This window comes from Stomoxys calcitrans, chromosome 2 (genome assembly GCF_963082655.1).
Source record: "Stomoxys calcitrans chromosome 2, idStoCalc2.1, whole genome shotgun sequence".
NCBI classification, from domain to species: domain Eukaryota; kingdom Metazoa; phylum Arthropoda; class Insecta; order Diptera; family Muscidae; genus Stomoxys; species Stomoxys calcitrans.
Genome location: NC_081553.1, coordinates 23,386,638 through 23,400,422, shown reverse-complemented (window position 1 = coordinate 23,400,422; position 13,785 = coordinate 23,386,638). Strand labels below are relative to the sequence as shown.

Here is a 13,785-nt window from a genome sequence, read left to right as displayed (position 1 = left end):
GTGCAAAATTTCATAAAAATCGGTCCAGATTTAGATATAGCTCCCATATATATGTATCGCCCGATTTGCACTTAAATGGCCGTAGTAGCTACAATTTTCAACCGATCTGCACAAAATTTGGTACGGATTGTTTTGTTACTGTACTTAATATATCTGGAAATTTTAATAAAAATCGGTTCAGATTTAGATCGGTCCATATTTAGATATAGCTCCCATATATATCTTTCATCCGATATGACCGTTTAAGGCTGTAGAAGCCACAATTTTGGTCCGATCTTTACAAAGTACCCCAAACGGTTCATATTTACCAACCATGGCAATATATCCATATTTAAGTCGAATTGATACTCATATTTTTCGGTAAATTTACACTCATTTTCGGGACAAAGACCCTAGGGACCACCCTACACTCAAACAGAACTTATTTAGCGATTATGGGGTTCATATAAAATGTATTTGATGGTAGATCATGAATCTTATACTTACTTTAAGGGCAAAGTGTCTGGACATATTTGTGGAATATGGCAAAAAGGGGCTCAAATCTGATATCTATTTTATGGCTAAGTTTTTCAGGGTCGACTCATCCCTTAAACTTCCCTTGAACCAAACATTTATACCGATTATAGCAATATGTAGCTCAAATGTGGTTTTTGGGAGTAGAGTATGAATCAGGTATCCACATTGGGCGGTGCCCCAAATACAGGGCCCCACATTTTATTTCCCCATTTATATTCGTATTCTACTCCCAATTACCTTTATTTGAAGCCCATAGACACCCAGAAATTTGGTCCCGTATTTGGAGAAAATACGTCCTATTTGGGGGTTGTTATGGGGGTGGGACGTCCTCTAGACAGTCTGTCCCGAATGTTGATATCAGATTCGCGGTCTACTCCCAAATTCCTTTCATTTGAAACCCAAATTTTCACAGTCGGCAAATATGTCCGGTTTGGGGGGTGTTTTGGGGGTGGGGCGGCCACTGAGTGACATGGCCCTGAAAAACGTCCTATTTGGGTAGTGTTATGGGAATCCGAAATTTGGATACCAAATTTTTATTTTTAGGTTACTATCAGCCCAATTCTGAAAACTCCCTGGGAGTTTATTCTCCCTCGAATAAAATCCTCCTATTCTGATTGAATGAGGAGAGGACATTTTTGGGAGAGGAAATATCGAATTTTCGAAACTGCTGTTTTGCTTCAGCTGTATTATTTTGGCTAAAAATTTTACTATTATTATGGATTTATTCTTACACCTATGGAGTAAATGCTGCCAAATGTAGCGCCAAGTATCCTTGAATAATTGTCCACAAACATTCCATTAACGAACAGGCAGAAGACTTCTTGCATCATCAGTGCCGCCCGATTCTACTTTAAGTTCAATGATAAGGGACCTCCTTTAAGTATCCGACTCGGAACGGAGTGCCAATAAAATCTTTTATGGTGGGTACATGACATTTAAATCATCTATTTTCACCACGGGATTATTATGCACCATCAGTGAAAATTGCATAAAAATCGGTTCAGCCGTTTTTGAGTCTATAAGGAACACACTAACAAACAAACACAAATTGATTTTTATATATAAGATTTTTTTATTTTTAATTTTTTTTTTTTTAATTTTTTTATGATTATTTTTTTTTATTATTATTATTTTTTTTTGGTATTAATATGTTTTTTAATATTGCAAATTTTGCCCATGAACATTCTATTAAGAAATAGGGGTTTTTTAAATATAAATATGTTTTATTTATTATTCTTTTTACTTTGATTAGTTTTAGTATTTTTTATAATAATATATTTTTTTATATTTTTTAAAATAATATAATATTTTATAATTGTTTTAATTTTTTTTTATTATTATTATTTTTTTATAATTTGATTAATTTTTGTTTTTTTACAATTTTTTTAATTTTTAATATGAAATTTTCATATTTATTTTTATTTAATTACTTCCTTCTTTCGCTATTTTTTTTTTTTTTCTTCGGGAATCTCCCATATACTACGCACTATAACAAACTGAAACATTGTTGTATTATTTGCATTGATCAAAAAAATTGTGTTAATTGTTAATCTTAATCGGAATGCAAACAAATAAGTTCGTATGTTTGCTCGTTTTCATTCTGTCCCAGCCTTTGATGCCACCAAAATCGTAGTCAGCCATAGTAAACAAACAAATAAAGCAAACATTAGTTCTCAACTAATTGAGTGTGCCAGCAGCTGCCCATTGTTGTTGTTGTTTTTGTTGGTGGCTATGATGCTTGGTGATTCAATTTATTATTGATGCGGTCCGTGTTGTTGTCGCCGACTACATATAAAGCTTCTATGTATATACAATGATCACACAATGATGTATTGCAGTGATTACACTACTAAGTGAATGAACAATTCCAAGCGGACGGTAGACGACTCCAGACGGCTAGATAGACTAGGCAAGGCTAGCCGGCAATAAGTGTATTACAGATATGGGAAAAATATTAATTACTTACTCTGATCCACCTCCACCACTGTTGCGATTGAGCTTCGACAGGTATTGAGCACGTGCTTCGCTGTGGCTTTTCTTTTTTAGGTCATTCATCTTTTGACGTTCGTGTTCAATAACATGGTGGCCTGTTTGAGAGAGAAAACAATAATAATAAAATAGAAAGAATAATTGAATAAGGTGTTTATGCGATAATTTTAAGGTAGCTTTTCTAAGACTAAGAACCGGATATAATAACATTTCTATAATTAACATATTTGTATACGTACATCAGCAAATTCTATTTTTATTGTACAATATTTCCTTTAAATTTACAATAATCGTAAACACCCTACACAAGCTTTGTCTCCTTATTTTTGGTTGTTTCACTTTATTGTTGATTTTTGTTGCTGAAAATAATAGGAACTGTATGCCTTAACTTTTTAAAAAGGTTTTTATTTTGCTTTCTATTCTAAACAGAAGCAAAATCAAAGCCCATTGGTTTTTAGCTGCACAAATAAATCCAACGATAAAATGGAATTTTCAGGGGACATCTGCGAGATCGTATCTTAAAAACACCGTAAGAAAGAAAAGAACATCTCTTTGAAGAAGAGTAGCTCAAATAAAATCAACACGGACACCTAGCGAAAATATGATGGGATTCGTTGTATGGACCCCACTAACTCCAGAACCAGCGAGATGAATCTGAAAATAAACAGGGTAGTCAACGAGCATAAGCGGAATTTGTGGCTGGAACACTTGGAGCAATGTAATTTAGGCACCGGTTAAGGCAAGCTGTGGTCCACTGTTAAGTCACTCTCGAACCCCAGTAGGCGGGATGACAGGACCTCAGTCACTTTTGGCGAAATAACCGTGATGCGAAGAGATGCGCCAGTTTGTTCAACCATCAATTTATTGTGCATCCCGAGAGTGACAGAGCAATGAGGAGAGCCATTCGCCGTATTCGTGGTCTCCGAGCCGATGAACAGCCATCACAATTTACCGTGGGCAAAGTTACAAATATCATCCGTGGCGCCAAATCATCTAAGACGTTGGGTCCCGACGGAATCTTTACATTGATGTTGAAGAATCTGGATTCACCTGGAGTTGAGTACCTTACTACTGTTCTCAACCTGTCTATGAACACTCTTATAGTTCCCAATGTCTAGAAAATGGGCAGGGTGATCCCGCTACTGAAGCCTGGAAAGGACCCGAGTTTGGGGAGTCGTACAGACCGATCTCCCTTCTCTCACCAGTAGCAAAAAGGCTTGAGACATTACTCCTTCCGAGCCTCGCACATGCTAACCTCTGCGCTACGGTGGCCTGCACTCCTCCGACCATCAAGTGCCCCAAAATACTTGGCGTCATATTTGACAGCTCTTACACATTCTCCCCACATGCCACAGCAATTTGCGATAAAGTCAAAAGTAGAAACAAGGTCCTCTAGTCACTTGCTGGCAGCACTTGTGGTGCAGACAAAGAAACCTTGTTGACCACGTACAAAGCAATTGGCTGGTCTGTGGTAAGTTATGCAGCGCCTGTGTGGTCTCGTCAACTTTGTGACACGCAGTGGAATAAAATTCAGATCTGCCAGAATGCCGAACTGCAACGTGCTGTCTCCTCAGTTCTCATGTGGACCACCTTCATCAGAGCAAAGATCCTACTAGTGCGAAGCCATAACTACATGCAATACCTTTTGGGCTGTTATCGCAGAGACCATCCAAATCATCATCTTGTGGATAGATATCCACCACCCAGAAGCCTTAAGGTAGATCTACATGATCTAGAGCGTGAGGTTCAGCGCTACAAGAGAGAACCCCTAGATCAAGCGACATATCAAGCAGGTTTAGACAACATTCATGCAGACACGGTAGCAGATGCGGTAAATGGCCACCAGGTGAATGTCGTCCTTGGAGAACGATCGCCTCCCATTAGAACTGAAGAAATTGACCTCCCCCGGCAAACCAGAGTAGTTCTGGCTCAATTACGTTCCGGCAGATGCTGCCGCCTCAACTCCCACAGTATATATATTCAAGTCACAAAGTATATATATTCTTGATCCCCATGACATTTAAGTCGATCTAGCCATGTCCATCTGTCTGTCTGTGGAAAACACGCTAACTTTCGACGGAGTAAAGCTAGGCGCTTGAAATTTTGCACAAATACTTCCTTTCAGTGTAGATCGGTTGGGATTGTAAATGAGCCATATCGGATCATGTTTCGATATGGCTGCCATATAAACCGATCTTGGATATTGACTTCTTGAGTCTCTAGACGGCGCAATTCTTGTCCGAATTGTCTGAAAATTTTTATGACTTTGTTACAAGGGTTGCTTTTTATATATCGGGATTGGACAACCCTAGTGTTGCAATCTGCCAACTGACAGCTCTATCGTAAAGCTTGAAATTTGTGAGGTTATACGTACTCAGAACGTTTTGATATACGAGCGATATTTGTGTTGTTTACAGCAACCTAAAAGATTCGTCTCGCCCAAAAAATGGTATTAAATCGTGAACATTTTCGTGCCATTATTTTTTACAACATTCGACGTGGATTAATTCAACAACAGTGCCTCGATGAACTTAATTCAATTTTTGGCGATGAAGCTCCATCAAGGAGCTTCAGTGTTTATCGATGGTATGGTGAATTCAACTGAGGTCGTAGTTCACTCCAAGACGAATTTCGTGAAGGTCGTCCAAAATCAGTTGTTGTTCCAAAAACCATTGTGCGCCAACTGACATTGCAAGATCGCCATGTGACCTATCGTGAGATTGAGACATCCTTACGAATTAGTGGGACCAGCATACATTCAATAATGCATGAACATTAGACCGTCAAACAAATTTGTTCGCGTTGAATCCCTGAATTATTAATCGCTCAAAAAAGACTGGTGTCGATTGGTCGAAAGAAATGCTCTAAAAATACGAAACAACTGCATTTTTGAGCACTCAAAACATAGATTTGATGAATCATCCGACGTATAGTCCTGACTTGGCAACGGATGACTATTATTTATTTCCGTACGTAAAAAATAAAATGAGAGGTGAACGTTTTTCGGCACCTGAAGAAGCTGTTGATGCATTCAGAATGCATGTTTTGGAGATACCTCAAACAGAGTGGCAAAAGTGCTTCGACATTTGGTTCAAACGCATGCAAAAGTGTATAGATCTTAATGGGGAATATTTTGAAAAACAATAAAGCGATTATCGATGATTAATATTTGTTTTTGTATTATCTTATCCCGAAATATAAAAGGCAAACCTCGTATGAAGTTCAACAACTGTATTAAGTTTGGTCAAAACGATTCATAACTTGACATATCTGCCATATGAACCGATCTCGGATTTTGTCTTCTTAAGCCTCTAGAGAGCGCAATTATTATTTTATTTTTATTTAATTATTTTATGTTATGATTTTGATAAAATTTGGCATACATTTTTTTTTTGACTTCCAATAACTATGCCATGTTTGATTTGGATCATCCAAATCGGTTCGTCTCCCGATTATACTTCTTGCGGCTATAGAAGGCGCAATTCATATCCGATTTGGCTTTGTACAACGACTTCTCCTATGACCTTCAACATGTGTGCCAAAACTAGTCTGAATTGGTCTATAATATGATATAGCCCCATATAAACCGATCTTCTGATATTACTTCTTGACCCCCTATAAGCCGCAATTCTTATCCGATTTGGCTGACGTTTTTTACAATGACATCTACTATAGTCTCCAACATCCAAACTGAATCGGTCCATAACCTGATATGGCTCCAATAGCATGACAATGACCGGCAAGTTGCACTTAAAATAGATATCAAATTCGTTCTTTATTCCCAACGGAAATGAAGTTCAGTTTAGGTGGTGCTTTAGGGCTTACCCCAAAACACTTGGTGTCAAAACTTGGGGGGGTCAAAAACCTTTCATTTCAGTCTCATATTGTCATAATGGGTCAAATAACCCATTTGACGTATCTTTAGGAGGAAAAGCGCCACCTAGACTTGAACGCAAATTTTAATGTCATATTCGTAATCTGCTCCGTAGTACCTTTTATTTGAGTCCCATATAGCCATGATCGGCTAATATGCCCATTTGGGGGTGGGCGACCTCCCTTTACTTGGACCTAATGTTTTATGCCATATTTGTAATTTTCTGCCTAATACTTTTCATTTGAATCCCATATTGACATGAACTTCGAATATATCTGTTTAGAGAAGTTTTGGGGTTGGGGGGCCCGCTGGGTTTATATAAAAATTATATAGCCTACATGTTTCCTTCCAGACAAACGTACACAATCTATGAAAATTTTAAGAAAATTGGTTCAGCCAAGTGTCATATAGTCATAATGAGTTTAATGGCGTTTTTGGGAGGTGGCTTGACCCCCTATACTTCGATCTGATTTTGTATGCCAAATTCGAAATCTACTCTTGAATATCTTTTATTTGAGCCCCATATTGAAATGAACGTACTATGTCTGTTTGGGTGAGTTTTGGGGTTGGGGCGGCCCGATGGGTCCTTAGACTCAAAATCGTACTCTACTCTCCAATACCTTTCATTTGATACCTACATTGTCCCCATCGGTCCACTTTTGATTTTAGGTTGTGTCTTTGGCATAAGATCCGTCCCCGATACCGACAAATTATATAGCCTATGCTTCCATTCAGACCAACCTACACAATATGCGAAAATTTCGACAAAATCGGTTCTGCCGTTTTTCAGTCTATACGGAGCAATCAAATCGAGTCCCATATATCCGTGATTGGCTAATGTGCCCATTTTGGGCGTTTTTGTGGTGGTGGGGTGACCCCCTATACTTCGACATGAATTTGTAAGCCAAATTCGTTATCTACTCCCACACACTTTTCATTTGATACCCATATTGACCTTATTGGTCCACTTTTGATTTTGGTTGATGTTTTTGGGGTAACGGTGGAGGGTCCGCCTGCTTCCGTTATTAATAAATGATAAAGCCTATTCCTACTTCCTGACCATATTCGTAATCTACTCCCGAATACCTTTCATTTGAGTCCCATATTGTCATGATAGTCAAATAAACCTATTTTAAGGGGTTTTTGGGTTGGGGCGGCCCCCCCCCCCCCAGGTACTTGGGCCCAACTTTTATTATGAAATTCGTACTCTACTCTTGAATAACTTTCATTCGAAACCCATATTGTCCCGATCGGTCCACTTTTATTTTTGGGTAGTACTTTTGAGGTAAGGGGGAGGGTCCGCCCCCCCCTCGCGATATCAAAAAATTATATAGCCTATGTTTCCTTCCAGACCAACCTACACAATCTGTGAAAATTTTAAGGTAATCGATTCAGCAGTTTTTGAGTCTATACGGAACAAACACAAATTGAATTTTATATATGAGAAAGATTCGGCCCATCCGAACTTAGCACGCTTTTATTTGTTTTTTCTGCAACCTTACCAGCGTCAGGAACATCTGAAAGCGATGGTAATTCAGTAAAACAGCGATTGGTGCAAATTGCTTCACGTTTCTAGCTGATATTGTTTGTTTAGCATCATTATTTGATTTCTAGATATATTTCCTGTTTCTAGAGTTATAACGAATTTCTAGTCATGTCGCCGGGGATTTCCATCTTCCTTGGATCAAGTAAATAGTTTGTGGTATTGTGGGAAAAAAGAGGTATTGGTTTAAAAAACAAAAAGGCCGAAGGCCACCTCGGCGAAGAGATTAGCATTTCCGCCTATGACGCTGAAAGCCTAGGTTCGAATTCCGACGAGAACATCATAAAATTCTTCAGCTTTGATTACACCCGCCTAATCGGGCGACATTTGTCAAGTATTGGGTTGCCCAAAAAGTAATTGCGGATTTTTCATATAGTCGGCGTTGACCAATTTTTTCACAGCTTGTGACTCTGTAATTGCATTATTTCTTCTATCAGTTATCAGCTGTTACTTTTAGCTTGCTTTAGAAAAAAAAGCGTAAAAAAAGTATATTTGATTAAAGTTCATTCTAAGTTTTATTAAAAATGCATTTACTTTCTTTTAAAAAATCCGCAATTACTTTTTGGGCAACCCAATACTATGCCATGTAAAATAATTCTCTCCAAAGAGAGGTATCGCACAATGGCAAGCCGTTTAGACTAGGCTATAGAAAGGAGGTCACTTATGAACGATCTTAAAATTTAATCTAGCAGTACTCATTGATACGAGTATGAGAGAAGTTTGACCCCTGTTTCCTTATAAAATGTTGAGTTTGGACTATTTTATCTTCAGAATTCTCAGAAAACTAAAAAATCAAATTGGAATTTAAGTAATGCGTTTGGGATTTGGTAGGTTGTTGTTGTTTTATTCATGCTATAAGCTCATAGGCTTAATGACTATAGCTCTGACTTATCTTCCACCTATGGCTTCACCATAGTTCAACTAGCAACTCAAATGATTAAAATATACATAATGGAGTAGTTTTCTCTTTCTGTGAAAATGAAAACAAACAAAATTTGTATTCAAAAAAAGATTTCAACGTTTGTTTAGAACAAAAGTACGACAATTGTAAAATAAGACATTTAAATCATTGCTCTTAAGCCTCTTATTCATTAGTAAAACGTGTTTTATTTAATCAGATTATATTACTTGTTTATACAATAGTGCTGCTACATGACAATTAACAAAAGTTAAATGACCGTAACCAATACCTAAAAAAATGTTAAATATTATCTAAGCTTAAAAAAGGCAAGGTGTGCCAGTGAGTGTATAAAAAACAGTGTTCAAGCTGAAGCTTGCCATGAGAGTTTTTGGGCAATATGCGCGTGCGAAATGATTGTTATGAGCCATAACATTTAATATGTTAATACCAAAATTGTTTAATCGTTTAGGTTAAAATAATAAAAAAACATGCGCCACTAAATAAAAATAATTTGTTGTCATTAATTGTGAAGCCTTATTTATCTATCTACTGAGCCATATTTGGGAAGACTTATTACATATGGAGTCGATAGGGAAACATTTTGGCTAAAAACACGTAATAAGAACAGGAAACGTGATCTTTACCTTAATCAATATATTTACTTGGCAAGAGTGTAATCTTTTTTAGAAGAATGTGTATCCCATTAACCCTAAAAAATTATTCCAGAAAAACGACTACAAAATAAATTTTTGGGGCTAGTGTGCCCACTTCCGGACTATAGAAAGTTCAAAATTAAATGTTTCAGTTAGAAAGCTTTTGCATAGGACCCTAGGGCGCAGATGGGAAACACCAGACGACGCTTCTGATGCGTGCGTGCTGGGATTGAGAAACCCATTATTAGTCAATGTCGGTAAGGTACCATATATAGGGAGCTTTGTCTTGACGCCTATATGGAAGTACAGTCATACCGACTACGTTGCAAGGTAATCAGCAGTGGATCACAAGCCGATTTCTGCCGTGCAGCAAGATATGTAGTATTAACACCTCCTCTGCCATTGACAGGCCCACCAAGGAATAGTCTATGAAATAGAGAAGTTGCACAGTTGTAACTGTTACAATCTGATGCGCAAGAATCGCACACGAAGTGGAGGTAGCGAACTGGTAGTTTGATACACCATTCCCTGCTATGTATAGACCTTTCTCACCTTTATGGGAGTAATAGTCAAGTCCAGTACTGTTCTTGTTGTTGTTTTAACCACATTTTCATGTAGAAGGGGCGATCCTCGTCAAGCTCAATGTAGGTGAGCAAGTTCGTTCCGGTCCAAAGGACCGATTGCCGCAGGAACAGGTTGGCCATTGGTCGCCAATAATTCGCCTTGCCACATCGAGCATCGTAGGTACTCAGTATTTGTGCAAGAGCCGGTGTCACCTGACTCTCACTCTCACTGAGACTCTTCGCTCGATACCGCTGATTGTCCGCGACTGCAGTTACAGCTACTCCGGATAGAGCATTCCACTATCCGCAAACTGTGGACGCGCCTGGTAGCTCGCAGCTAAGTTTCTCGTTACAGCAATAAACTCCACACATATTGGACCTCAATGTCGGATAGAGCTAACAACGTGTCTATACGACCGTTTGGCAGTTGTGCCTTAGGTTATAAGCCTTACATCAGTTAACTGCTGTCCAGCTATAATCGTTTGGTATTATAAGGCTTTAATGATCTTTATGACTTATTGCATTTGACACTGCTGATGAATGCCTTCACTTTTGCACGGTGAATTAGACTCCCACCTCCCATTGAGTCAACTTGTATGGTTGTTGTTGTAGCCACATTTTCATATGGAGGTGGCAATCTTCGTCAAGCTCCTGTAGTTGAGCAATCTCGTTCCGGTCCAAAGGACCGATCGCCGCAGGAACAGGTTGGCTATTGGTTATTTAAAGGCGCCAATAACTCGAGCCGATGCCAGCCGGCCTCTCACTGAGACTCTACGCTCGATACCGATGATTGTCCGCAACTGCCATTGGAGCTATTCTGTATGGTGTATTCCACTATCCGCAACCTGTGGACGCGCCCGGTAGCTCGCAGCAAAGCTTCTCGTGACAGCAATGAACACCACACAGATTGGACCTGAATGTTTCAGCCTGTGTGGTGCTCACAACTATCCCGTGTCTGGAATGGTAAATCAGGTTTTCTGACACCCTTCCATTTCATAGTCGTCTGATCTAACTTCGGTTTAATTCTTCCACTTTCAAGGACGTTAATCAATGAGAATAAAATCCATTGGGACAGCTACAAAGATACACCTATCGTCGAAACATTGAATTACAATTTCTAGGCAATCCCATGGCAGCCGGTTGTACGTACCGGTTTGATCCGATGGAGTTCTCCATCGGCAAGGGCTGCCGCCTCAGTGTACAACACACTGCTACAACAACAACTATTTCCAGGCATAAGATAACTGTGAGCACGGCACAGGCTGTATGTTTGGGCTTCGATCTGTGTGGTGTTTATCGGTCCTGGGGACCGAACGAGATGGCTCACCTATTGAGCTGTACGAGGATCGCTACCTCCACTTACAAATGATGCTACAACAACAACAGCAACCATTTCCTTCAGATATTCTGGGAAGAAATTCTGTGACGGCATTTACACAGCAGCCGCCCCACTTTATACCAAATTGCAAATATTTGCGCAAGAACATTCCATTAAGGAACAAAGGGCAAAGTTCTCGCATATCATTGAGTTCTGGTCGATTCAAGTTTTTAAGCTCAATGATAACCAAGTTCAAATGTCTACCAAAGAGATTTCGCACAGCGGCACGCCGTTCGTCGCGGACTCATCTATAAAAAGTAGGTCTCTTATCAATGAGCTTAAACTTGCTCGAACAGCACTCATTGATATGTGAGAGGTTTGCCCCTGTTCTTTAACGAAAAATTCATCACCAAATTTACATTTGCAACTTAAGCGCCGGTATTGGCAAGTTGTGGTGTCTACTTTTAAGTCACTGACTAAACCCCGTAGAAGGCATGATAGAACCTCAGTCGTTTTTGGGGACGTAACAGTGACTGAACAGATGAGATGCTTCAGGTTGTACAACCGTTAATTTAGTAAGCATACCGAAAGTGGCAAGGAGAGCCATTCGTTGTGTTCGTAATCTCCGAGCTAAAGAATAACCATCACAACTTGCTGTGGACGAAACTGCATACGGAATTTTTACACTGATACATAATAACTTCCATGTATCAGGAGTCGAGTAGATGATACGAGTCCTAAACCTGTCTCTAAGCACTCTCAAAGTTCTTGATGCTTGGTAAATGGGTGAAGTGATCTCTCTACTGAAGGCAGGAAAAACCAACAACAACCAACAAAAACCTCCTTCGCCTTCGCCCACGCTCTAAACGTTTGATCGAAAATTATTAGTGTGGTTTGTGGATTTTAGGTATAAGAAATCGAAGCCCCGTAAACTGAGACAAGTTCTTTCAGCACAATTAACACAATGCGCTCAAGTTACACATTTTCTAGATCTGGATATTTAGCAGAAACTTATCTAACGATAAATATTGGTTGCCCAAAAAGTAATTGCGGATTTTTCATATAGTCGGCGTTGACAAATTTTTTCACAGCTTGTGACTCTGTAGTTGCATTCTTTCTTCTGTCAGTTATCAGCTGTTACTTTTAACTTGCTTTAGAAAAAAAGTGTAAAAAAGTATATTTGATTAAAGTTCATTCTAAGTTTTATTAAAAATGCATTTACTTTCTTTTAAAAAAATCCGTAATTACTTTTTGGGCAACCCAATATATAAAGACACTACAAACTGTTCCAACAACAACAATACAACTTTCCCAAATTAATATTTTCTTACCTTGTTGTGCCAACAGCAACTGTCGATTTCGTTCAATTTCCTTAATTGAATCAAATATTTTCGTTGTGGCTCCCTCAGTGTTATTGGATATCGGGGCATCGGAGGTTACCTTAGATATGCGATCAATGTCATCTTGCGAGGGAACTCTTTTTTCCAAGGGATTAAATTCAAAATTATCATTGCCCAAAGTAAGATTAAAGTGTACCGCATTATTAAATGTTTCCGCATTGTTCGCCGAGTCTTGTAAGCATTCATCATCGATGTTGAAAATTTGTAATGGCGGACGTTTGGGTGTGCTGGTAGTTATGGTCCCACTGACGCCATTGGTAGAGGAGGGCAATTCAATTTTATTATTGAAAAACATGTTTTCATTGACACTACGTGACATCACATCTTCCGTATGACGACGAGGGCATAACATTTCCGCCGAACCAAATAGGGACTGTGACATTATGCCTATGGCCTCACTAATATCATAGGGCTTGTCAACACCTTGCTGATGGTCGCTACCGATGGAGAGTTTAGATGCATTGGCCATTTGTTTCTTGGCATCACTGTGCCTTTCTTTAAAATCTTTGGATAATGTTTGCCATTCTTTAGGCTGAGCGCCTAGCTTATGGGACATTTGTTTTGCTTCCGATTTCAGTTCTTCGTGGTAAGCATGCCATTCTGATTCTTCTTCCAGATATTGAAATTCCAAGTCTTCAAATATTTTACGATCATTGTCGAGAGATTCTGTGATTTTTCTTATTTCTTCTTTGAGACATTCATTATCCTTTTTATCCTTAAGCATTTCCTTTAATCTGAAAAATGGCGGGAAATGTATTAGAATTTTATTGCATACCATAAAAATAACCCAATAATTAAAATATATTCAACTTAGAAGCTAATGAAGGGGAAACTAAAGTGGAAGAGGTTGAACGAGATGTCTACGATCCCAAGTAAGTTAATAACATAAGTGAAAGGATGTCTGTGGCCTGTAATAATACGATCCACCAGTAAAACAGAAGAGAGTCCAAAGTTTAAGGTGCGCCAGGTCCCTAAGTTTAAGGGCAATCTACCATGCAGGTGCAAAGGCCTAGGATTGAGAGATTGAG

At 38.8% G+C, this 13,785-nt stretch overlaps 1 protein-coding gene across 3 annotated transcripts in view; it reads right to left on the bottom strand.

The window, feature by feature from the left end:
- LOC106084158 (pleckstrin homology-like domain family B member 1) overlaps positions 1 to 13,785 on the bottom strand; it is an 81,464-nt gene that overhangs the window by 30,775 nt on the left and 36,904 nt on the right. For all 3 annotated transcript variants that reach the window (XM_013247660.2, XM_013247661.2, XM_013247662.2), the window contains 2 exons: positions 12,689 to 13,491; positions 2,483 to 2,603 (listed from right to left, as the gene is read on the bottom strand). In XM_013247660.2, the coding sequence (XP_013103114.2) occupies positions 2,483 to 2,603; positions 12,689 to 13,491 (924 nt within the window). The remainder of the gene's footprint in view (positions 1 to 2,482; positions 2,604 to 12,688; positions 13,492 to 13,785) is intronic.